The following is a 24740-nucleotide window of genomic DNA, read 5'->3' as shown; positions in this document are numbered from 1 at the left end:
GATTAGTGGTCCATAAGTGGTCAACGTGGATTGTTTGATGTAATTTTCCCTTGCGCATGTGAATATGCATAGCTGAAGTGCAGCTTTATGTGCACTTTTTTTGGGGAATCAAGTTTAATGCCTGACCTATTTTCTTTAGAGCCAAGTAAATGAAGTACAAACAGTGATATAAATGTTAAACAACTTGCTATTAGTTGATAAATCTTATTTGTGTGATATATATTTTTAAGCAAATAAAGATGAATGAACCGATACATTTGAGTATATCTAACAAATGTTTTCTAGTTGTGCTGAAATAAAATGACCATAAGCTGAATTTAAAATATATGTAACATTTTTGCATCACGCTTTTTATGTAAATCCAACACAAAACGTATTTCAGTTAGATGTAGTGATTCAGAAAAGATAATGACACATCACACATAATTCTTCCAATTGTGACTCTAAAAGTATTCTGAATACGTTACTTTTTTATGTGATGTATCGGAATACATTAATGAATGCATTTAAGAGAGAGTATTTAGCATTCAGCCCAGAATACTTTCTTTAAATATTCCGCCCAACCCAGAGTACTAATCAGGATGTTTTTGTTTTGGGTTTTTTTGTTACTCCAGGGTGATTCATCAAAATGCCATTTACGGCTCAGGTGATTGGCTAAATTTTTTTCCAGAACTGAGCGCCCATGAGCAGAGATGGTAGCAAGCAGGCAGCATGCTTCCGAGCGGACATGCGCTAGCCGAGCAACTGCTATTGAGATGAATGGGATCCATATACAGGACTAAAATAAAGTGACAGGTAGACGCCCTTTACACCTGGCATTAACATGTTTCATATCCGGATAGTATCTGGATATTCTTTAGCTGGATTGCATTTACACCTTGCAGTCTAATGCGTCTCTTTCCACTATGATAAGACAGAGATCCTATTATATCATACATATTAGAAACATATAACATCAAAGGGTGCGGTAACTGAATATCCTCCATTGTACAAATGCTTTCCTTCACTTTGACAGTTAAATAATAAGGTATCTCTCTCTACTTTAGATACCTTTCCACAGTAAAGGATGCTAATAGTGATTAGAAAACGGACTATGAGAAAGACGTGAATGTGGATTTGTGGAGAGAGATTCCAAGTGTATACCAGTGGAATAATTCACAGAATATTATTCATTAAATTGGATGACAAAACAGCAGTGTCTGTTGTGTTCTTCACATTGCAATGGCAGGGTAAATAGAAAAAAAAAAAAGCCAAGAACCCACAGCACAGTGCTTAAACGTTAGATGACTGTAGCGCAACCTCCATGTATGATTCATAACTTATGTATTTGTATCAGGATAACGAAAATGCATTTGCATTTACACCTTTGAAAGTGGTCAGAATTGGTCCCTGACCAACTCCGAATGTGATTTCAGTAATCTGATCACAATGCATCTTGGGTGCATTTGCACCTGGCATTTAAAGTGGTCAAATGACATCCGACTGCAATCAGATCACAGAAAATGCATGTTAATGCCAGATGTAAATGGGACTATAAGACACATTCATGCATTAGCTGTACTTACACCAAGCTCCCTCTTCCCATCTTTCTCTATATAACACGGCCACCATCCTCTTACTGACTTCTGGTCAAATAGAGACTTTGATTGGTCTGATTTTGGAGGAGCAGTCCCATCAGGCAACATGGTAAGGTTGCATTTCTCTGCAGTTTTGGAGGGGTTGATGAGGTTTTGCAGATCAAGTTCAATAGCACCTGTTACGAAAATTAAATTAATGTACAGTAGCCTCAAAAGTCTATGGACACTTAAGCCATGCTTAAAAATGGCTGATTTTATTGCATGCAAAATATTGAAGTATAATTTAAAGAAATATGCCACAAGCACACTTTAAGCAAAACATTCACAAAAAAGAAGCTTTTTAAGGGGTCATATAAAGAGGAATAAATAAGAGTTTGATCCCCAGCCCAAAAAGAGCATTTACTTAAACTAAACTGCAAAAGTGGCTCGTTCATAACTTCCAAAGCTTTGTGACAAATACATCAACAAGTATGACTTAAATTATATGTGGACCTAAATAATAAAAAAAAAAATAAAAAAATAGGATATGACCCTTTAAAGTATTTAACAACATACTGTTAAAAATGAATAAAAATAATGTGGTTGGTTTAATTCCACAGAACTCACACATGAGCTGCATACACACATCTCACCTAGGTAATCATCCAGTGAGAATTTGTCATTGTCCCATATTTGAATAATCAGCTTGGGTGGGATTCTGAACTCTGCTTTGTCAAGACTCCAGAAATGTTCCTGTATGACAGAAGAGAGTAAGAATGTTTTAATAATTGTTTAAAAAGTGTTCCCATGAACACTTGATGGTACACTGGTACACTCAATCATCTGTATCACCTTTTTAGACACAAGACACAGCTGTTCTGCAGGCAGGTATTCAAAGCCAAAGACAAATCTCCAGTTGAAATTGCCATCGCCATCCAGAGATCTGTAGTGAACATCTGTTTTTTGCTTATCCTCTTCCATACCTGGCATCCAACTGATTAATAAAGACAGAAATGCAAAAAATATACGTTTAAGAAAGACATTGATCACAACAAATGCTGAAAAATAATAGCAGTAAAAAAAGTTGAGGATCTGAGTTTTGATTTTAGATAATCTTTATGCTAATGTACTCCTAAAAGTTGAAAAAACAATAATATTTAAAATGTAGTCTTCCAGGAAAAATATTGATGACTCATCTTGCACTCATGGGCGTTCAACATTTTTGTCCAATCAAATGCCGCCTACTTCTGACAAGCAATTTAGTAGCAAATCATTGTTCAAAGCTGTGACGTAAACTAATGTCTATTGCCCACTTAAAAAAAAGGGTCTTCTGAAATGTCCTGCCCAAAATTCCATTTCAAAAATAAAATGTCAAAACTGAGCTTGTCATGCCATTTCTTGAAGTAGCTAAAATATTTTCCGTACCCCTTCACATAGATGTCACTCATATTTTCTCCGGTAACACTGGTTTCATCCAAAACTACTTCAGTTGTGTTCCAAACAATGACACGCAGAACGTACCTGATAGAAAGATTGAACATGGGTTTATCAGTCAGTAACAAACATTAACAGCATAACATAAATACAGATTTCTGCTCACTTCTTTGCCTTGCGTGGTGAAATGTCAAATGGAGGTCCAGGAAGTCCAAGACTTTTGGGGAAAATGTCAACCCACATTTGAAGTATTCCCTTTGAAACACAGATTAGTTAATAATGTTCATCATAAAAACAGTCAACCGTTTATTTGACCCTGCTTTTAAATTAAAAAAGGTCTATAAATAAAAGGCATATAAATAAAGGTCTTACCTGCGGCATATTTGGTTGGAAGCTACTGTAAAGAGTCCTGGTTTCAACATGCTCGGGAACCAGGCCTTGAGTTCTGAGCACGTGCAGAGCGATGCGTTCACTTGGAGGACCCAGGTGCTGGTGAATTTCCTTGTTTGCTTCTAAAACACATGTATAGTATTATAATATGTTATTTTAATGTACACTTGCATTGTAGGGCATCACTGGAAAAGCATAGTTTCTCAAAGGCACAACAGCAAAGAACGGTTTAATTCTGAAGTTCTGAGTGGTTGCAACGCAGATGCTAAGGTGTTTTAGGCATTTTCTAGGTTGTTTTTAAGCAATTAATTAAATGTTCTGAGTGGTTGCTATGCAGTTGCCAAGGGGTTTTAGTTCTCCTTAGCTTGTTGCCAGGCAACTGATTAGGTGTTCTAAGTGGTTACTCAGGATTTAAAAAATAAATAAATAAAAAAATACCCTAGGTGTTCTGAGTGGTTGCTAGGCAGATGCTTAGGTGATTTAGGTGTTTCTTAGGTTGTCCCTAAACAACTGATTAAGTGTTCTGAGTGGTTGCTAGGCAGTTGCCAAGGGGTTTTAGTTCTCCTTAGCTTGTTGCCAGGCAATTGATTAGGTGTTCTAAGTGGTTACTCAGGATTTAAAAAATAAATAAATAAAAAAATACCCTAGGTTTTCTGACTGGTTGCTAGGCAGATGCTTAGGTGATTTAGGTGCTTCTTAGGTTGTCCCTAAACAAATGATTAAGTGTTCTAAGTGGTTGCTAGGCAGTTGCTGAAGCATTTTAGTCATTACCTAGGTGGCTATTAAGCTATTGATTAGGTGTCCTGAGGGGTTGCTATGCAGTTGCTAAGGTGTTGTAGTGTGTAGGTTATTGCCAAGCAACTGATTAGGCATTCTGAGTGGTTACTCAGAATTTAAAAAAAAACACTAGGTGTTTCTGAGTGGTTGCGAGTGTGTTTAAGGTGCTTCTTACATTGTCCCTGAGCAACTGATTAGGTGTTCTGAGTGGTTGCTATGCAGTCACTAAGGTGTTTTAGGTGTTTTTTTAGGCTGTCCCTAAACAATTGATTTGCTGTTCTGAGTGGTTGATAGGCAGTTGCTGAGGTGTTTTAGACATTTTCTAGGCCACTGCTTAGCAAATCATTAGGTGTTCTGAGTGGTTGCTATGCAGTCGCTAAGGTGTTGTAGGCATTTTCTAGGTTGTTGCTAACCAATTAATTATGTTCAGAGTGGTTGCTATGAAGTTGCTAAGGTGATTTAGACATTTCCAAGGTTGTTACTAAGAAATTGATTAGCAATTGATAACTCTATCCTAAGTTTCTACAATAACAGTATTTTGGCCTTTTCATGCCAACATAAAGTTTAAAGAAGAACAAAGTGCATTCACCAAAGTCAGAAAGGCAATAGAGTCGGCCACCAAAGGTTAATGTGGTTCCATTGTCTTCAGTCCTGGGTTCACTTATTCCTTTAAAACGAGCGTGATGTTGAAGAATCTGAGATGGTTTGAGCTGATCACGCCACTGGTTTGGTCCAGAGCTATTTAATGAACAAAACATTAGCCAATCAATGTCTCTCCCATTGATCTCAAATGAAATAAGGTTAACATTAAAAGGACATTGCACAGTAAGCGTCTCACATGCAGTACGTCTGGGGTAAACCACAGTAGGAGCCGAAGTGAGAAAGTAAACGGTTTTCCAAGTCAATCACCGTCTCCCCAACCTTCTCGTCTTGGGTTAGCAAATCAAAGTCATAGACAGCAATTTTCAAGTCTTTGTCTTGAGGGAGGAAGCATGTCAGCTCAAACATTCTGTTGATAGATGGGGAATGGTTTTTAAACAGCTTTAAAACCTTCACTGTCTCGCTATAAGTGAAAGAATGATACATTATGGGATTACCTTCCAAACAATGGGCAGAGAGTATTTGGTATGTAGTTGTCTCTGTCGTCAATAGACTTTTTCCCCAAATGGATTTTGATGTATGGGTCACACTGAAAAAGACAAAGAACTTGTTTCTTATTGTACTAAAAAGGAATTCAGGAACAAAACCAAATATTCAAACTAAATTAGGGCTGATAATCAATTAATTCCAATAAAGGTGATTAATCAAATTAATAACAATTAATCACATGCATCAAACAGAAAATTCCCCAAATGAAAATAATTGAGCCTTCGCTAAGCTCCGCCCCAATTAGTTACCGTTGCTCCCTCTGACAAGCTTTGCTGAACATCCCCAAAGGAATGTATAGGAGACTGCAATGAACAGCGCGGTTTTTGGTTAAATATTCTCATAAACGGAATGGATAATATTCTTATGTGCGCTGGAATAAAGAGTGACACTGCAAGGCATATTAATCTGATGTTTTGTAAAACAAATAGTTAACAGTAATTTGATTGAAAACTGTGGAATAAAAAAAAGGTTTAATCCATAGCATGCTCTTCAAGATGTATTTAAAGATATATAAAAAAAAGAAAAAGAAAAAAGAAAGAAAAATCACTGCATGTATCCTCTCTGGGTAACTCATGGCACATTAATTTTTTTTATTGATTTTCTCCCCAATTTGGAATGCCCAATTCCCAATGCACTCGTGGTGGTGTAGTGACTCACCTCAATCCGGGTGGCGGTGGACAAATCTCGGCTACCTAAACGTCTGAGACCGTCAGCCCACGTATCTTATCACGTGGCTTGCTGAGCGCATTACCGCGGAGGCTTCATGCTATTCTTCACGGCATCCATGCACAACTCACTATGTGCCCCACCGAGAGCGAAACACATTACAGCGACCACGAGGAGGTTACCCCACGTGACTCTACCCTCCCTAGCAACCGGGCCAATTTGGTTGCTTAGGAGACCTGGCTGGAGTCACTCAGCACAGCCTGAACTCGAGACTCCAGGGGTGGTAGCCAGCGTCTTTCACCACTGAGCTACCCAGGCCCCCTTGTTCATTTTTATTTCTTAAGGGCAATGGCATTTTACACAAAATAAGTTCTCCTGGATGTATTTCTATTGTGTAAATTAACCTAATCACTTCATTCCAATAAGTTGTCAATTTAGAGCACTCATATAGAATTTGACTGTAATGACCCTTTTTTTCTCCAACAAACCCCTTTTACCATGCTATTGTATTTACTCTGAATAACAGGTGTTATAAAAAATCTCATTTTTATCTTCCAAGCATATTCCTTCCAAATACTGGATTGAGTAGTATGGAATGTATTATGATATTTCTTCCCAGTCTTACTGATTAATTTGTATTTTTATTTCATCCTCCCACCTACATATAATTTTATTCAGTGTCCTGTATAGCCCTTTCAAATGCACTTTAAAATTCCTAACATTTTTATTGGATTAGTTGTATTGTATGTATCAATTATATAACTAATGGATGCATTTCCTTTATTTCTTTTACTTTAACATCTGATACTAAATATCTTCTTACCTGTAAATAATTAAATAAATGTGAATTTGGAAGCTCATACTTTTTTGCTAGGTTTGAAAAAGGTACAGTATCTCACAGAAGTGAGCACACCCCTCACATTTTAGTAAATATTTTATTATAGCTTTTCATGTGACAACACTGAAGAAATGACACTTTGCTACAATGTAAAGTAGTGAGTGTACAGCTTGTATAACAGTGTAAATTTGCTGTCCCCTCAAAATAACTCAACACACAGCCATTAATGTCTAAACCGCTGGCAACAAAAGTGAGTACACCCTTTCGCTAGTTCGAATCCTAGGGCATGCTGAGTGACTCCAGCTAGGTCTCCCAAGCAACCAAATTGGCCCGGTTGCTAGGGAGGGTAGAGTCACATGGGGTAACCTCCTCATGGTCGCTATAATGTGGTTCGTTCTCGGTGGAGTGCGTGGTGAGTTGAGCATGGTTGCCGCAGTGGATGGCATGAAGCCTCCACATGCGCTATGTCTCCGTGGCAACGCGCTCAACAAGCCACGTGATAAGATGCGTGGGTTGACTGTCTCAGACGCGGAGGCAACTGGGATTCATCCTCCACCACCCGGACTGAGGTGAATACGCGACCACGAGGACTTAAAAGCACATTGGGAATCCCCCCCCCCCCCAAAAAAAACTGTGTCTTTTGCACAGTTTAAATGAATTTAAATTCTTATTTTCATTATCATCAACTTTCAGCAGAGAGGTAAATCCCTCCGAGTCTCTCGCGAGAAGTGAATCGCGTTCTCACGATTGGTTGTGAGCTACAAATGTCACTCATTCATGTGCACGAGCGCATAATCTAATCTTAAAGTCAGAATCGAAGCCTGAGTTGACAGAGAAAGTTGATGAGCTGCATCATGTACCAATTAAGCCTGATTGGATTGGTTTGAATTTGTCAACCTGAAACCAATCCTGAAACCCTGAGTTTGTTCAGCAACCTTCATGGTACAGGCCTCCGCAAAGGGGCAAAACCAAACTGGATAAACAAACCAAGGAAAAGAAAACTGGACAGGAAGCACTGGAAATGTAAGTGCACCGTAATTCTAGCAGGAAGACAAGCAGCTGTACATCATCGCACCATTAGCTAGGTAACTCCTAGCCAATCACATGTAAGCCAGTGCTTTATAAGTCTGCTCACAATCTATCACATTGCTGTTTCATTGTGCCAACACGACAACCTCCACCACCCCACCACCACCAGTCGAGTCCCGTCCTGCACGGGGTAGGCTCCTCGCCCCTGCCTCCTATCCGGCAGGATATGATGGTTCGGAGTACAACTTCTTCGGACCGCCAGACGGGGCTTACGCCAAAGAGAGACATTACATTTCTGTTTTATATTCATCAAATAAACGTCATCTTAAATTTCCCTCAAGTCTGCGAGTCTTCCTGATAGAACCGAATCTAGAATACAGTGCGTCACCGACAAGACAGGAGAAATGGCAATGAACCGAAAAAGCAGCACACACAAGGGGAATATAAAGGGAAGGATATGAAGAGGGTAACGAGGGGGGCAGGTGGAACAGATAACAAGATAAACGAGGGGGCAGGGTATCACTAAAGACTGAACTGACATGAGTGCACACCACAATGAGAAAACACAAAGCCATGTGCACTCACACAACACTAGTGTCAGGATCCAATCACAACTATAAACAAGACTAACCAAAGTGGCAGGATCCTGACACCAGATACACAAGACACAGGTGCCAGGTCCTGACACTGAAGAAAAGACTTAAATACAGTGTCGGAATCCTGACAATATTTTTTGAAATTTAAATGTGTATCTTAAAAATAGGCTAAAATATTTTTTTTTGTGCGTATTGATGTTATTGTTTAAATGATTTGCTGAATATGCAATAATTTCCATATCAAAAAAGGCGTAAACAATCATAAATAATGTTTTATTTCTTGTACTGGGACAAGCAATATGTTTTTCGGTCATTGATCAGGTGTCCAGGAATTTTCCAGGGCCAAGGTGGCAACCCTATGCTCTGATGGTATAAAAATCCCTTATTATGGAAGTTACATACAGGTTAACTGCAACATTCTAAAATGTTAAATTGACAGCCTCAACTAAATATAACTTCTTGTTCTGAGATTTTATGAAATGCTGAATGTATCAAATGGTTTGTACTTTGCCATTGTTGTCTTTGGGTTGTAAATCAAGGGCTCGAACCACGTAGATTCTGACCACACACTCCTGAGGGACGCTGTCGGGCAGCTCTCTGAACTGACGTGGTGGAGGGGTCACCCCGGGGTCATCGGGCAATGGGTAGACCTTAAAGGAGCCCTGAAAGCAAACAATTTAACATTCCACATAAATTATTAATTATACACAATAACTAAATGAACCTAATTAGGCAATACAAAGGGAACAGCATTTACCAAAGTTGCGATAAAAAGTCAAACATTCAAGTCTAATACCTTGACATTCATTCCCACTGACAAGGCAATGTCAAGTCAACATGAAATATTAAATAAAAATAAATTGACTAAATAATTGCATTCATTAATAAGCAGAAGTAAATAGCAGAAAATCTATTCTTATCGAAAAACAAGAAAACATCTTGCCTTGAACTCTCCAACTACAGTCGGGTCATCATCGTCACCGTCATTTTTCCCACGATGCAATTTGAAGGTTTTGCAGAAATCAGTCAGACCCATAAACTCATCTACACTTTCAAGCTCTTTTTCATACACCTATAAAAACACACAGACCCCGTTTACAGCGTGTATTAAGGTGCATTTTGGGTGATCTGATCACAAGTGGTCAGCGCTTAATACAGGTGTAAACGCTAATCCATCCTGCATGTGTCCCGGACAGCAGCGAGCACAACCCCTCACCTGTAAATCAACCGCTGCGCTAAAACAAGAGTTTTAAACTTTGCCAGTTACGTGCTGCTTTAACCATTTCGATGTGAAAATTTGAAAAAGTGAAAACATACAGTACAAGCACGAGAACCTCACAGATTTTCTTCAATGTGTTTGATATCAACATGCAGGGACACAGATAAGAAGCACACACATCTAAAGCTCAGCTAAGACAGGTACTCAACTAAAACAACAGATAGTTTAAGATTAAGTTTCAAGTGCTTCTGGGAGAAACACGTCGGATTTGTTTGTGCTTTCCTTGTCTTTTTTGTGTTTTTTTTATTTTTTATCATGCAGTAACACATTGACATAGTGATTGATGTATGCTGTCATGAAACCAGAGACCCTCCCCTCGAAATCCGGACACAAGTGGTCACAGGAGACGCATGGTAATATGATCAGATCACCCGAGACGTATCTTAATAACAGGTGTAAAAACAGGGTCGTAGAAAAGAAAATGTCAATAAAAACTACTACAGGACAAATAGCAGTTCTGCTACAATCTTAATAAACTTCTGGAATGAAGGCAAATTGATTGTTGGAAAGCATTTCAGAGACTTTGTGTTTCAGTGACAATAAATCATTTGCATGATGCAAGGGAGATCTATCCAGAACTCACGGTCAACTTGTCGTAACCTTTCTCAAGGTATGGCCGGCATTTCTCACCCTCTCCAATAGATGCATAAAACTTACTCCACCAATCAACAGTCTCTTTCTCCTGTAAAGAAAATACAAAGTCAATTTCAGGCTCACAACAGAGCTAAAATCTAAACATTTTGAAAATATTTAAGAACACAGTCTTAATTCTGCTTGAAGGTGAAGTCATTTTTGCAAAAGTATTTCAATATTGAAAAAAAATGTCCACCTTTCAATGGAAAGTCTGTGTACTAACAGAACTCACCTTCTCGTGCTGCTGAAAACATTTTGAAAGGACATACAAACAGAAGAAAAGTTAGAAGTTTGTAAGCTGGAAAATATAATACTAAACTTGTAAGACATCACATCCCAAAAACATTTCAGTCTAATTGCAAAGCAGCTCAACTTCACCTAGCCAGTGTAACATGATTCAAATCATTGCTCCACAATTAAATACCCATAGCGAACAAAGTGAGTTAGCTTCCAGTTACTCGAGATCAAGTAAGCCTAGTTAAAGAGTAAATTTACATTTACTCTTACAATTACATCATTCTTGAGGTCAGAAATCAATTGATTTGTTTTTTTTCCCCCCCAATTAAACCAATTTGTACAGAAATTGAAGACTCACACAATCAGTCTCTACAGAAGGGACAAACTAACAAACTTTATAATTAACTTTAAATGACATTTCATTGCAAATGTCTGGCAGTTTGATTGGCTTCAGCATGCATTAATAGCATACATACTTGAGGTGGACTACCAGTGGCCATTTTGTCAACAGCAGCTGAGATGCCATACATAAACTGAAAGTCACAAGGTTGAAAGTAAAAGCAAATTCATACAGATGTATGCACCAGTGCCCATTATATTATCAGTGGCTATGCTCGGAACAGCATACTAGCATACTACTCTAACAATTTCTGCTGTACATAAGTATGTTTACTATACACAATATACAGATTTCCACAATGCAATGCTCTTGACTTTTAAATTCCAGTGTGATGGATGAACTGGAAGCACTAGCAGCTATCAGATTTTTAACATCTCCATTCCGATTCTCACATGCAGTTCATACAACTTTACATTTTAAATGCTAGACAATAAGGTAAAAAAAAAAAAAAATACCAGATTGTGCCAAGAGTTTCATGACTGAACTTGAAATCATCATTGTTGTCATGTGACAACAACGTAGCATTTATTGTGGAATGATGCCTTTAAAAAAAAACAGTAGGCAGTATGCAGTGTATACTGCACAGTATTCAGTAAATGATATGTTATTATTCCTTCCGAACAAGGCCAGTGTTCTATCACAAAAAGGGAATAAAGTGCCTAAACTCACAAACCCAAGTGACTTGGACATTTATATAGCATTTTTTTCAGTACCTGAGCTTCTAGGAGATGTTCTCTGCTGTCCTCAATGTTTACATGGAGGTCTCTAGGACCAGCCGCCATCAACGCCACTGCAGGAAGAGACATGCAGAAGAACGATGACAACACCTCATTCTTTCAAATGATGTCTCTCTCTCAAAAGAAATAAAAATTAATAAACTCAAATGTGAAAGAGGGGATGTACTTTTTGAAGACATTGCATTTTCAGGAACTATGACATAAGGGTCACATCGAAACTCCTCCAGAGAATTGATGGTGCATTGGCCAACCACAGGTTTTCGTCCAAACGGTCTGTGGTCAATGACTTTCAGCACTATAGGGGGAGAATATATCTCCTCTTTGGGTAGAAGCTAGAGACATGAAATAAGATGCATAAGACATTTAATGTGACCCCAAAAAATATTTGGACACTTCAGCCACTCTTAGAAATTAATGTAGCCGAATGAAGCAAAATCAAGCTTATGTTTTATGACATCATGGGTGCGCTGCCAACGCGAAGGCTGTTCCAGAAGTTAGGTATCTTAATTATGCTGCCTCCTAAGATATCTCGTTTTGGCCAAATTCTTAAGTATCATCTTATGTATCCTTCGGGTAGGCGATCCCAGAGTACGTGATGAGCTCGCTGAAACCTAGTGAGCTCTCTTGCTGTCTACTACCTAAATAGGCAGCTGGCTTCTAAGGAATCCTAACTGAAATGAAACCACAAGAGTGACCCATTTGAGAACCCTCAACATAGGTAGTAACTCTGTGCGTCATACAAATAGTGCTCCTCACGTGAAACATACAGGAGACGTGACTTACAATTGATTTCAATGGTGTTCGGTGTAAGCATGTTGATAAGCTAACAACATGACACTCCAATCCAAGCTCAAAATGAACAGCACACACAAATATTGGATGAAGTACTACTTAGACTGAATAATTTCTTAATACAAGGTTTTTCAAAAATCATTTTAGCGCAAATTATTTTTAACAAAAAAAAAATCAAATATTAATTTTAGTGCTAAAAACAGCAAGTCAGCATGTTGTGAAGCTAACTATGTGATCAAAATCTTTTTAGCAAGTCAGGTCGCTCAGTGGCCATCTTTGGAACGCTCCCAGGCAGCTACTTTTTATGTAAACAAGCAGCATACAAGTGCCACAGCTACTTGAATGGAGAAAGACCGAAATCTCCAAAATGATTGGTCAGGATTACAATCAAAGAACGTATTTCAAATCAGCAGTAAAATCTGACAACACTGCTATCATAAATTGTGTTTCTTTACCTCAGATTATGCTAAATTGGCTCTTTTACCTGTAAAGCGGTACTTCCTTTTCTACATCCGTTTTTTTTTCTCACCAATTTGGAATGCCCAATTCCCAATGTGCTCCAAGTCCTCATGGTGGCGTAGTGACTCGCCTCAATCCAGGTGGCAGAGGATGAATCTCAGCTGCCTCTGTGTCTGAGACAGTCAACCCATGCATCTCATCACATGGCTTGTTGAGCCCGTTACCACGGAGACATAGCCCGTGTGGAGGCTGCACGCCATCCACCGCGGCATCCATGCACAACTCACCATGCGCCCCACCGAGAGCGAACCACATTACAGCAACCATGAGGAGGTTACCCCATGTGACTCTACCTTCCTTAGCAACTGGGCCAATTTGGCTGCTTAGGAGACCTGGCTGGAGTCACTCAACACGCCCTCCTTTACTACATCTGTTGACAGTTGGGTGTTCCAATTTCTCCCATTCATTTTTAATAGAAGTGACCCGCCTCTGCTAAATAGTCTCTGATGTGATCCTCTAATCCAAGTGCAAAATGAACAGCACACTTGAATATTGGATCAAGTACTTAATTCTTAACTATTTTCATCAATATCATTTTTTTCAAATATCATAAGTGCCAATTAAAAAAAAATAAAAAAAAAAAATCGAACATTGATTTTAGCTCTAAAAACAGCATGATAACATGCTGATAAGCTAACAATGTGATATTACTGTAAGTGTAAAATGTACAGCATACACAAATATTGTATAAAAGTAGTTAATTTTTAATTACATTGAACCATTTTTGTCAATTCCCATTGTGTCCAAAATTAAGATAAAAATATTTGGGAACTATCTAGTTGTCAAACAGTAGTGGAACATGTCCATAGATAAAGTGATGAACTACTCGTGTTTACTCGGCTATGACACCTGTGTAAACTTGAGGGGAAAATACTTCATATATTGAATACTTCAAAATTTCCCATTTGGAAGAGAAAAAAAAAGTTGTTTTTGAGTCATAGGATTATGCCTCTTGCTATATATAATCAAGCCATGAAATTCATAAATTTGCAAGTGAGGCTTGTCTCAAAATACTTTTTAGGTAAACTTTATTAACACAGTGTATTAATTCTCATGTTTTTTTTCTTTCCCTTAGAAAGTGATAGGCACTCACCACTTTTAATAAGAGGACATTTCCTGGGAAATTCGGGCTCTTCTTCATGTTTTTGATTACGGCTGTCTGAATTCTCTCTCCTCCACATTCTACCACCAGACAGGGTGAGGTGACGGGAGCAAGCTGATAGGTCTTCATGTTACGCAAACCCCAAGCCAGAATCTGCATCACACAAAACCATAAAATAAGTTTTAAAAGAATTAAAGCACTAATTAAATAAAAAATAAAATAAAAAAATCCATTTTAGCACTAAAAACAATTCAAGTTCTACTGTGTAAAAACGTTCCAATGTAAAGGGGGTTCTCAAAGCGTTCATGAATACACAATGGATATCAAGATTTTTACTGCACCAAAACCTAATCTATGCCTTCAGAAGACTTGGAATATGATATATGCGTCGCATGGACTACTTCTATGATACTTTTGGGACCTTTTTTAAGCTTTAACGAGAGTTACTATCCACTGCACTACCACTATATTGAAAAGGACAAGGATATTGATTAAAATTTTCCCTTTGTTTTCCGCACAAGAGAGAAAGTAATAAAGGTTTGGAATGACATGTGTAAGTGTGGTTAAATTATGACATTTTTGGGTGATTTTTTTCATTTATTTATTGAACATTATTGAATTGAATATTAAGCTTTAAATGTGATTTAGTGGGGGCCTGGATAGCTCAGCGAGTATTGACGCTGACTACCACCCCTGGAGTTGCGAGTTCAAATCCAGGGTGTGCTGAGTGACTCCAGTCAGGTCTCCTAAGCAACCAAATTGGCCCGGTTGCTAGGGAGGGTAGAGTCACATGGGGTAACCTCCTTGTGGTCGCGATTAAGTGGTTCTCACTCTCAATGGGGCACGTGGTAATTTGTGCGTGGATCGCGGAGAATAGCATGAGCCTCCACATGCTGTGAGTCTCCGCAGTGTCATGCACAGCGAGCCACGTGATAAGATGCGCGGATTGTCTCAGAAGCGGAGGCAACTGAGACTTGTCCTCCACCACCCGGATTGAGGTGATTAACCATGCCACCACGAGAACCTAGTAAGTAGTGGGAATTGGGCATTGGGCAAAAAAAAAAAAAAAAACAGGTCACAGTTATAAAAACTTTCTACTGAAAAACACCAAAAGAAAGATGCTCAGGGTCCCTGCTCATCTGCGTGAACGTGCCTTAGGCATGCTGCATGAGGACTGCAGATGTGGCTTGGGCAATAAATTGCAATGTCCGTACTGTGAGACGCCCAAGACAGCACTACAAGGAGAGCGGAAGCACAGCTGATCGTCCTCGCAGTGGCAGACCACGTGTAACAACACCTGCACAGGATTGGTACATCTGAATACCACCTGCGGGACAGGTACAGGATGGCAACAACAATTGCCCGAGTTACACCAGGAATGCACATTCCCTCCATAAGTGCTCAGACTGTCCGCAATAGGCTGAGAGAGGACATCACCGGCAACAATGGGTTTTGCGCCTATGGGCACAAACCCACCTTCACTGGACCAGACAGCACTGGCAAAAAGTGCTCTTCACTGACGAGTCGCAGTTTTGTCTCACCAGGGGTGATGGTCGGACTTGCGTTTATCGAAGGAATGAGCGTTACACTGAGGCCTGTACTCTGGAGCGGGATCGATTTGGAGGTGGAGGGTCCGTCATGGTCTGGGGCGGTGTGTCACAGCATCATCGGACTGAGCTTGCTGTCATTGCAGGCAACTTCAACGCTGTGCGTTACAGGGAAGACATCCTCCTCCCTCATGTGGTATCCTTTCTGCAGGCTCATCCTGACATGACCCTCCAGCATGACAATGCCACCAGCCATACTGCTCATTCTGTGCATAATTTCCTGCAAGACAGGAATATCAGTGTTCTGCCATGGCCAGCGAAGAGCACGGATCTCAATCCCATTGAGCACGTCTGGGACCTGTTGGATCGGAGGGTGAGGGCTAGGGCCATTCCCCCCAGAAATGTCCAGGAATTTGCAAGTGCCTTGGTGGAAGAGTGGGATAACATCTTACAGCAAGAACTGGCAAATCTGATGCAGTCCATGAGGAGATGCATTGCAGTACTTAATGCAGCTGATAGCCACACCAGATACTGACTGTTACTTTTGAATTTGAACCCCCCCCACCACCCCTTTGTTCAGGGACACATTATTCCATTTCTGTTAGTCACATGTCTGTGAAACTTGTTCAGTTTATGTCTTAGTTGTTGAATATTTTTATGTTCATACAAATATTTACACGTTAAGTTTGCTGAAAATAAAAGCAGCTGAAAGTGAGAGGACGTTTCTTTTTTTTGCTGAGTTATATAAATATATACACACATAAAAGATGTGATTTAGCATGTGCACTAAAACCAATTCTGAGAAATCCCAGCACACAAGGGTAAAACTTACCTCTATGGCAGTGAGTTGCACCACAGGTCGAATCCCTTGGGGAACCATATAGAGCTTCTCTCCTCTTTTGGGTGGAACAAGAGGAAGTTCAGTCTCATTTCCCTAAAGCAGGCAACACAATATGAAAATTATTAGGCATAACTGCATGAACCCGAGACCAACCTTTAATGTGGTAAATGAGGCTCAAAATCCACGAAGAACAAACCTTGCTCTTCAGAATGAGCTCTGCAGCCACCAGAATATCTCCAGCAGGAACACATTTGTGAGTTACAGGCTCCCACATGAGTTTAGGAGATGCATCCACATCCGAGTTTAACTTCACAGAGGGCACAAATGTACTCCTGCCAAGCACCTCGTCTTTACCCTAGCAGAATGCACAAATCAATACTGCAAATTGCATACTCGAAGGCAAGTATATATCACTACTTTTTAAAAACAATTTCTCTCTCCCCTTTTCTCCCCAATTTGGAATGGCCCGTTCCCAATGCGCTCCAAGTCCTCATGGTGGCGTAGTGACTCGCCTCAATCTGAGTGGCGGAGGACGAATCTCAGTTGCCTCCGCGTCTGAGACAGTCAATCCATGCATCTTATCACGTGGCTTGTTGAGCGCTTTACCACAGAGACAGCGCGTGTGGAAGCCCACGCTATTCTCTGCTGCATCCACGCACAACTCACCACACGCCCCACCGAGAGCGAGAACCACACATTACAGTGACCACGAGGAGGTTACCCCATGTGACTCTACCCTCCCTAGCAACCGGGCCAATTTGGTTGTTTAGGAGACCTGGCTGGAGCCACTCAGCACACCCTGGATTCGAACTCGCGACTCCAGGGGTGGTAGTCAGCATCAATATTCGCTGAGCTACCCAGTATTAATACGCATTATTGTGCATCACTCATCGGAGACCATTTCTCATGATCCAGTCAATTCCCAATGGGAATCACATTATGGAAGTACTATGAGTTTCATGTTGACTTTAAAGACATCCTGAAACCAAGCTGATATTTGTCAGATGAGTGAAAAAAAAATTTGAGAAAAGAAAGAAAACAGACTAACCACTTGATCATGGTCAAAGATTTCCAGCACCACTCTGGGTGGGTTTTGGGCAAGAAACTGGGGGTCACCATAGATTTCAACATTTTTAAAAATAAGAGTCTGATCCCATGTCGGGTTCAAGGTGCTTTTGATTGTCTCTGATGTTTGGCTCTGATGCAAGAATGACACATGGACATATGGATCTGCAATTCAAACCAGCAGGATTTAAGTCAATTAGAAGGTGAGTGGGCTTTTTAGGACAGATCATGAACATCAAAACAGTTTTATAACCTGAGAAGCTGTCTTTGTCCAGAGCAATAAGGTTTCTGGCCTGGTAAACATAGACTCTCAAGTGGTACGCGTACGATCCTGCAAGAAAATTAAGCTTTTAGTGCAATGGAGTCTAAAGAAATAAAATTGGCTTTCTGTAATTGTTGGCTGTGTACGGAATGGCATCCTAATATACTACTTACTATTTCTGCTGCTTTTTTTGTTGCTAAAAATGCTCTAAAATGCAGTCTCGAAGAGAGCACACTGCAGAATACTGTATGTAACAATGTAATGCTCTAAACTAGACCTTCCATTTCAAGTGTGATGAGTTAACTGAATGGAATTAATTTCTGCCGAGATTTTTTTTTTTTTTACTCATTTAATCAAAAAGTTTTTAAAGAAAACTGAAATAAAAAGGGAATAGATGATAACTAGATGTTACTCACATTGCAATGTGATGAGGTCATGTAGCATTTGACAGTTTATATTGTTTATTGTGAAATAATGCTTACTGTTTCACTTACGATTTAAAAAAAAAAAAAAAAAAAAAAAAAAAGGTATTATACAGTGTATACTGCAAAGTATTAGTATTTGATTCTGTGCAGTAGCCTTCATCGTTAAATTACTCACGGTCAAATGTGCATGACACAGTGGGTGTGTTGTCTCCAAACTGCTTAGTAGAAGATTCTGCTTTGGAGCTTTTGTCTTCATCTTTAGATTCCACATCAACTCCCTGTTAAGCAAATCAACAGTGCGATTTATCAGTCACTATGTGGTTGATGAATACTAGGATACATATAAGGAAAGAAAAGTCTTATTGCTAACCAGTGCCCCTTCCAGTTTGAAAATGGCTGATGCTCCGACTCGATCAGACGGTGCCATCTTCCTTCTCCAGCGGCGCCTGCGGAATGTGTCCGAGGAGCGCTGCTGCCTGTGGAACTTCCAGCCAATCAGTGAGGAGTATTCCCAGCCCTCTGGATCTCCTGTGTCCTTCTTCTGGACATCAAACAATAAGAAAATTAAGCAGCACAATCTAAAAGTACACTTAACATTGTTCCTAATTCAAGTCCACAAGTAACGGCATTCACAACCAATTTTACTTCCATAATTACAAATTTCAGTGAGAAACAGAATATTCAACAAGATTTTTTTTTTTTTTTTTTTAAAGAGACGGGTGCACTCAGTAATTATTTCTTCATTAACAAAAAAAAAAACCTGTGCTCCTAAAGAAATGAACAGTAATTAAACGTATGTTTAATATGATCTCTCACTAGAGATATTTGACTGCAGTCATATCAGTAACCTTTCAAAAGCCGTTTTAGTCTACATAGAGGGGGTCCCCTCATGGGGGCTGCCATGTTAGGATCAGATGGCCAGCTGAATACTATTCGCTTAATCGCTGTAACAGCTCTGTTATTGGACACTTTCACTCATGGATTAATCATGGCATTAACAATTAATTTCTACAATGGCATCGGCAACTGAAAACTATTGTGTTTGAATCATGCTGCATCCACACCTTCAGGGGTCAGTGTAAGTCCAAGATGACATGCACAACATTTCAGAGTGCACCTTTAAAATAAATAACTAAACATCAGGAATTGATTGTATGGTGAAAAGCGGTCTCTGTATGGCAGGTGAATAAAGGGGAAGGGATGGTAATATCAGCCAAAAAACAAAGTCATTTTAGAGGTGGAGCAAGTTATTAAAAACAGGTATTTTTCTTGTCTTTTTTTCTATTTCTTTGTCACTATTTTACACTGATAAATTGTTCATAGAACAGGAAAGTAAAGAAAGACAGACAGCAAATGGGGCCAACTGTGATCTCATGTTTACTTATATGGCTCTCGCATCAAAAAATGTTTTTCTTGCACAGTATTTTTGTCTTGTTTTCCAGTAAAATATATCTAAAACATCCTTCTTAAAGCGATAGTTCACCCAAAAATTTTGACCAAAAAAAATTCTCTCATCATTTACCCACCCTCATGCCATCCCTGAAGTGTATGACTTTCTTCTGCTGAATACAAACAAACATTTTTTGAAAAATCTCTCAGCTCTAAAGGTCCTCACAATGCAAGTGAATGGTGACCAGGTCAAAATGTCCAAAAAGGACAAGGCAGCATAAAGGTAATCCATACAACTCCATTGGTTAAATCCATATCTTCTAAAGAGATATGATGGGTATGGGTGAGAAAAAGATCAATATTTAAGTAATTTTTTACTATAAATCTCCACCTTTGACCTGTCCCAACCAATAGGTGGCTGAATGAGAAAGTGAAAGAGACTTAAATATTGATCTGTTTCTCACCCACACCTATCATATCGCTTGAGAAGATATGGTTTTAACCACTGAAGTATTTTGTACTACTATTAATGCTGCCTTTGTGTGCATTTTGGACCTTCTGAGTTCTGGTAACCATTCACTTGTATTGTATGGACCTACAGAGCTGAAATATTCCTCTAAAAACTTAATGTTCTGCTGAAGAAAGTCATACACATCTGGGATGGTATGAGGGTGAGTAAAGGATGAAAGAATTAACATTATAAATTAAATGTTATTCAAGGGAAAACCAGTATGTTAATCTTACCCTATTAGCAAGTAGATTTTTTGTTTTAAGCATATACCTTACTACATTAAATTTTACTTAAAACAAGACTGAATAGTTAATGCAGTTTTGCTTGTCAAGTGAATGTTTTAAGGATGTTATTTATTATTTACAGTTATGTAATTTTAACGGAGTAAGAAAAATATTTTTTGCAGTGCCGTTTCAACTCGTCAAAGATCAAACCGCTGTAAAGTCTGTTTAAAATAGCACAATCTACACTTGCATCAGCAGCAGTTTTGGTGCCAGGAGTCCTTTTCCGAGGTCGGATCATTCTTCTGCGACGATGGACATGGTACATCTTCTCAGTTGCTACCCAGGATTTGGGCTTATCGTCAGGTGGAATGGTGATTCCATATTCCCAACCTAAATTTACAAATTCACATCATATAACTGCCCAATCCAAACTGCTTAAGCACTCTGTATACAGTGACAATAAAATGCAACTCAATTGGCAGGAATCAAGTCACAATTTTCACCTACGAAATCTCAACAGAAACACAGACTAACCTTTTTCATCGACAGCCCGGTTGCAATCAAAGGACCAGTTATCCTCCAACTGCCAGCCAGGTGGACATTTAATCTCTGTAGGGCTCTGGACCTTTTCTCCATTCTGTAAACACAAAATAGGACTGTTCAGTGATATACTAATTTAAAGACTGCAATAACAAATGATAAAAAAATTACAAACAAATAGAGCACGTAATATCCTTTTTTTTTTCTGTCTTTTAGTTTTCATACCAAATAGGTATGAGGAGTGATTAATAGAGGTCATATGATTTAAAACAGTTCATTGTACTATAAAAAAAAAAAGAATAACATTATGGTACATATAACAAACATCCTACAACATACAAACTGCAACTTCCAGGACTCCTGGAAAAAAAGACCCATTTAAAACTAAGCTATTGAATATAAGCTGCAAAAACAACTTGTTCTGAAATCCTTCAATTCTGACACCAGAAAAGAAATATTAAAATATGGCCATATTTACATATCAAACCATGTGTCGTTACTGGCTGTGTGTAGCACCTGCCACTCTGTACATGTCATTGAAGAACGGGACAGCACAACCTAATTAGACTTAACATCAATCCTGCAGTAAATGTGTGAGCACAGCAAAGCGCTCATTTCTCATGCAAAGGAGCCGTTTCTTAAAGGTATAGCAGCAAATTAAACTGTTTAATTCTGAGGGTCAGAGAGAGTCTTGAAAAACAAAATTATGCATAACACCTTTTCTAACATTGAAAGTGGACCTCAGAGAGAAAAATAAATGTGTTCTCTGATTTAAATGTTGCAGTAATCTAAAAATGCAAAATGAATAAATGGCTTTCTATGATATCTAAAATAAAGCTGAAGTTTTAGAGGTGCTTTTACCACATCAGTGTAAGGTTCAGCCGCAAGCTTCCATTCTCCCCCTGGGAATCGAGTCTCGTTCTCATAAACCTCATCTAGGAACTCTGTGTGTCCAGCATCGGCATCATTCAGCAGACTGAAACATAATAGGATTCATGTGTTTACCAGTTTTTGCACAATTTGCATCGGACGGTTAGCGAACTGTCTGAGACCGACACTTGCAGCAAGTTGGTGGGGGTGTTTGTGTTCCACGACTGATATGGGGTCACTGAATAACGTATAAATATGTGCGTGTAAGGACAGTCGGTGGAGTTTCTGGTACCCCCTAGGGTAAGAGGGTGCCATCCTAGAGAGTTGGTGCCCTAAGCAGACTGCATCATATGTGTATAGGGAGCAGCGGTATTGGTGTAGAACTTCTGTGAATGACAGATGTCACAATTCTGCGGAAATATGCGCGTAGATACTGTCTGGGCCTGTACGCCATTTGTACGTTTCCTTCCTCAAAACTGTAAACACTGTGTGTTCTGTGGCTAGTGGCTTTATAAAAATATTGCTCTGTTTGAGCATCCCAACTGCTCGACATATCAAAATTGACTAAATGTTTATATTTGTTCTTCTGTTTGGTGGTGCTAGTGGCACAGAAATTACACAATTGAGCTATAAAAGAATTTGGTTTGATGCATCATTCATGTCAGTAGCACATCCGATATTGTCACACCTCAATTTTAATGCTTAGTGTTAGGGGTTTTCCACAGTCATAGTCATGTTTGCATTAACAAACAACACTAATAATGCTGTGAAAAAATGTAAATATATTTGCTAGCTATTTTCAAATATTTGCATTTGGAGGAGCTCACTTTGTCTCTGGATTCACACACCAGTCACCTTCCCACTCCCAGCCAACAGGGGGCATGAAGTACTCCTGCTTCAGCTTCACTTTGCCTGTGACATCAGAGAACTTGCTGCGATTCAGCAAACCGGTGGTGCCCCACTTTCCCAGAACCTGTGCCTGGTTTTCATACTGTAAAATAAAAATAAGCAATCATATGCTTCAAACTCAGTACTGACCATCTCCAAGTTAGAGATCTCAAAGCATGAAAAACTCTCTTTACCAGTTCTGCAAATACACTGAACATCCCCTGAGCAAAAGTATTGAACTTCTTTTCATCTGTTGCCAGCCCAAGCCACATGTTCACCCGTATCTGGACAGGAATCTTCGAACCGTTGTTCTTGTCCATGGGATACTGTTTGGAAACAAAGATATCATGTGACTGTGATCACAACATACTTTCAAAAAACTATGACATACAAACACATGCCCATTCTAATCTGACTTTGAGTAATTCATGTAAACATAAAAAAAAAAAACCCCACATTGTTCCAAACCCATATACTATAATTTTTTCTGTAACACAAAAGAACATTTTTGTGTTTTTCTTTTTTTTTTTTTAAAGAATCTTTAGGTAGCTCTTAACATGGCTGTCAATCTCTAAGTAATAATAATAATAAAAAAGAACCATCACAGTATCATACAACTACATTTTATGACCAATGTTTCCTCTAAGTTTTGTTCTTGTTGAGTAAAACCTATTTCTATTGGGCAGAACTGTCGGCTACCTGAGCAGATTATTATATATAAGTCAGAAGTTTACATACACCTTAGCCAAATACAGGTGCATCTCAATAAATTAGAATGTCGTGGAAAAGTTCATTTATTTCAGTAATTCAACTCAAATTGTGAAACTCGTGTATTAAATAAATTCAATGCACACAGACTGAAGTAGTTTAAGTCTTTGGTTCTTTTAATTGTGATGATTTTGGCTCACATTTAACAAAAACCCACCAATTCACTATCTCAAAAAATTAGAATATTTTGACATGCCAATCAGCTAATCAACTCAAAACACCTGCAAAGGTTTCCTGAGCCTTCAAAATGGTCTCTCAGTTTGGTTCACTAGGCTACACAATCATGGGGAAGACTGCTGATCTGACAGTTGTCCAGAAGACAATCATTGACACCCTTCACAAGGAGGGTAAGCCACAAACATTCATTGCCAAAGAAGCTGGCTGTTCACAGAGTGCTGTATCCAAGCATGTTAAAGTTGAGTGGAAGGAAAAAGTGTGGAAGAAAAAGATGCACAACTAACCGAGAGAACCGCAGCCTTATGAGGATTGTCAAGCAAAATCGATTCAAGAATTTGGGTGAACTTCACAAGGAATGGACTGAGGCTGGGGTCATGGCATCAAGAGCCACCACACACAGACGTGTCAAGGAATTTGGCTACAATTGTCGTATTCCTCTTGTTAAGCCACTCCTGAACCACAGACAACATCAGAGGCGTCTTACCTGGGCTAAGGAGAAGAAGAACTGGACTGTTGCCCAGTGGTCCAAAGTCCTCTTTTCAGATGAGAGGAAGTTTTGTATTTCATTTGGAAACCAAGGTCCTAGAGTCTGGAGGAAGGGTGGAGAAGCTCGTAGCCCAAGTTGCTTGAAGTCCAGTGTTAAGTTTCCACAGTCTGTGATGATTTGGGGTGCAATGTCATCTGCTGGTGTTGGTCCATTGTGTTTTTTGAAAACCAAAATCACTGCACCCATTTACCAAGAAATTTTGGAGCACTTCATGCTTCCTTCTGCTGACCAGCTTTTTAAAGATGCTGATTTCATTTTCCAGCAGGATTTGGCACCTGCCCACACTGCCAAAAGCACCAAAAGTTGGTTAAATGACCATGGTGTTGGTGTGCTTGACTGGCCAGTAAACTCACCAGACCTGAACCCCATAGAGAATCTATGGGGTATTGTCAAGAGGAAAATGAGAAACAAGAGACCAAAAAATGCAGATGAGCTGAAGGCCACTGCACCACCTCAGCAGTGCCACAAACTGATCATATCCATGCCACGCCGAATTGAGGCAGTAATTAAAGCAAAAGGAGTCCCTACCAAGTATTGAGTACATATACAGTA

At 39.3% G+C, this 24740-nt stretch overlaps 1 protein-coding gene across 5 annotated transcripts in view; it reads right to left on the bottom strand.

The window, feature by feature from the left end:
- myof (myoferlin) overlaps window positions 1-24740 on the bottom strand; it is an 81259-nt gene that overhangs the window by 5814 nt on the left and 50705 nt on the right. For 2 of the 5 annotated variants that reach the window (XM_051673707.1, XM_051673709.1), the window contains 27 exons: window positions 22891-23022; window positions 22636-22799; window positions 21800-21914; window positions 20933-21035; window positions 20649-20788; window positions 18645-18815; window positions 18450-18552; window positions 17841-17918; window positions 17571-17752; window positions 16719-16877; window positions 16514-16615; window positions 14126-14287; window positions 11888-12053; window positions 11698-11774; window positions 10580-10591; window positions 10298-10396; window positions 9379-9507; window positions 8942-9097; window positions 5255-5346; window positions 4996-5166; window positions 4747-4895; window positions 3363-3502; window positions 3157-3245; window positions 2982-3077; window positions 2409-2550; window positions 2210-2309; window positions 1566-1753 (listed from right to left, as the gene is read on the bottom strand). In XM_051673707.1, the coding sequence (XP_051529667.1) occupies window positions 1566-1753; window positions 2210-2309; window positions 2409-2550; window positions 2982-3077; window positions 3157-3245; window positions 3363-3502; window positions 4747-4895; window positions 4996-5166; window positions 5255-5346; window positions 8942-9097; window positions 9379-9507; window positions 10298-10396; window positions 10580-10591; window positions 11698-11774; window positions 11888-12053; window positions 14126-14287; window positions 16514-16615; window positions 16719-16877; window positions 17571-17752; window positions 17841-17918; window positions 18450-18552; window positions 18645-18815; window positions 20649-20788; window positions 20933-21035; window positions 21800-21914; window positions 22636-22799; window positions 22891-23022 (3417 nt within the window). The remainder of the gene's footprint in view (window positions 1-1565; window positions 1754-2209; window positions 2310-2408; window positions 2551-2981; window positions 3078-3156; window positions 3246-3362; window positions 3503-4746; window positions 4896-4995; window positions 5167-5254; window positions 5347-8941; window positions 9098-9378; window positions 9508-10297; window positions 10397-10579; window positions 10592-11697; window positions 11775-11887; window positions 12054-14125; window positions 14288-16513; window positions 16616-16718; window positions 16878-17570; window positions 17753-17840; window positions 17919-18449; window positions 18553-18644; window positions 18816-20648; window positions 20789-20932; window positions 21036-21799; window positions 21915-22635; window positions 22800-22890; window positions 23023-24740) is intronic. The other 3 variants (XM_051673708.1, XM_051673711.1, XM_051673710.1) reach the window with 2 other exon arrangements.

The sequence above is a fragment of the Myxocyprinus asiaticus genome, chromosome 36, assembly GCF_019703515.2.
Source record: "Myxocyprinus asiaticus isolate MX2 ecotype Aquarium Trade chromosome 36, UBuf_Myxa_2, whole genome shotgun sequence".
In the NCBI taxonomy this organism is placed as follows: Eukaryota; Metazoa; Chordata; class Actinopteri; order Cypriniformes; family Catostomidae; genus Myxocyprinus; species Myxocyprinus asiaticus.
Note: the sequence above shows the minus strand (reverse complement) of the source record. Positions and strands in the feature narration are given on the sequence as shown.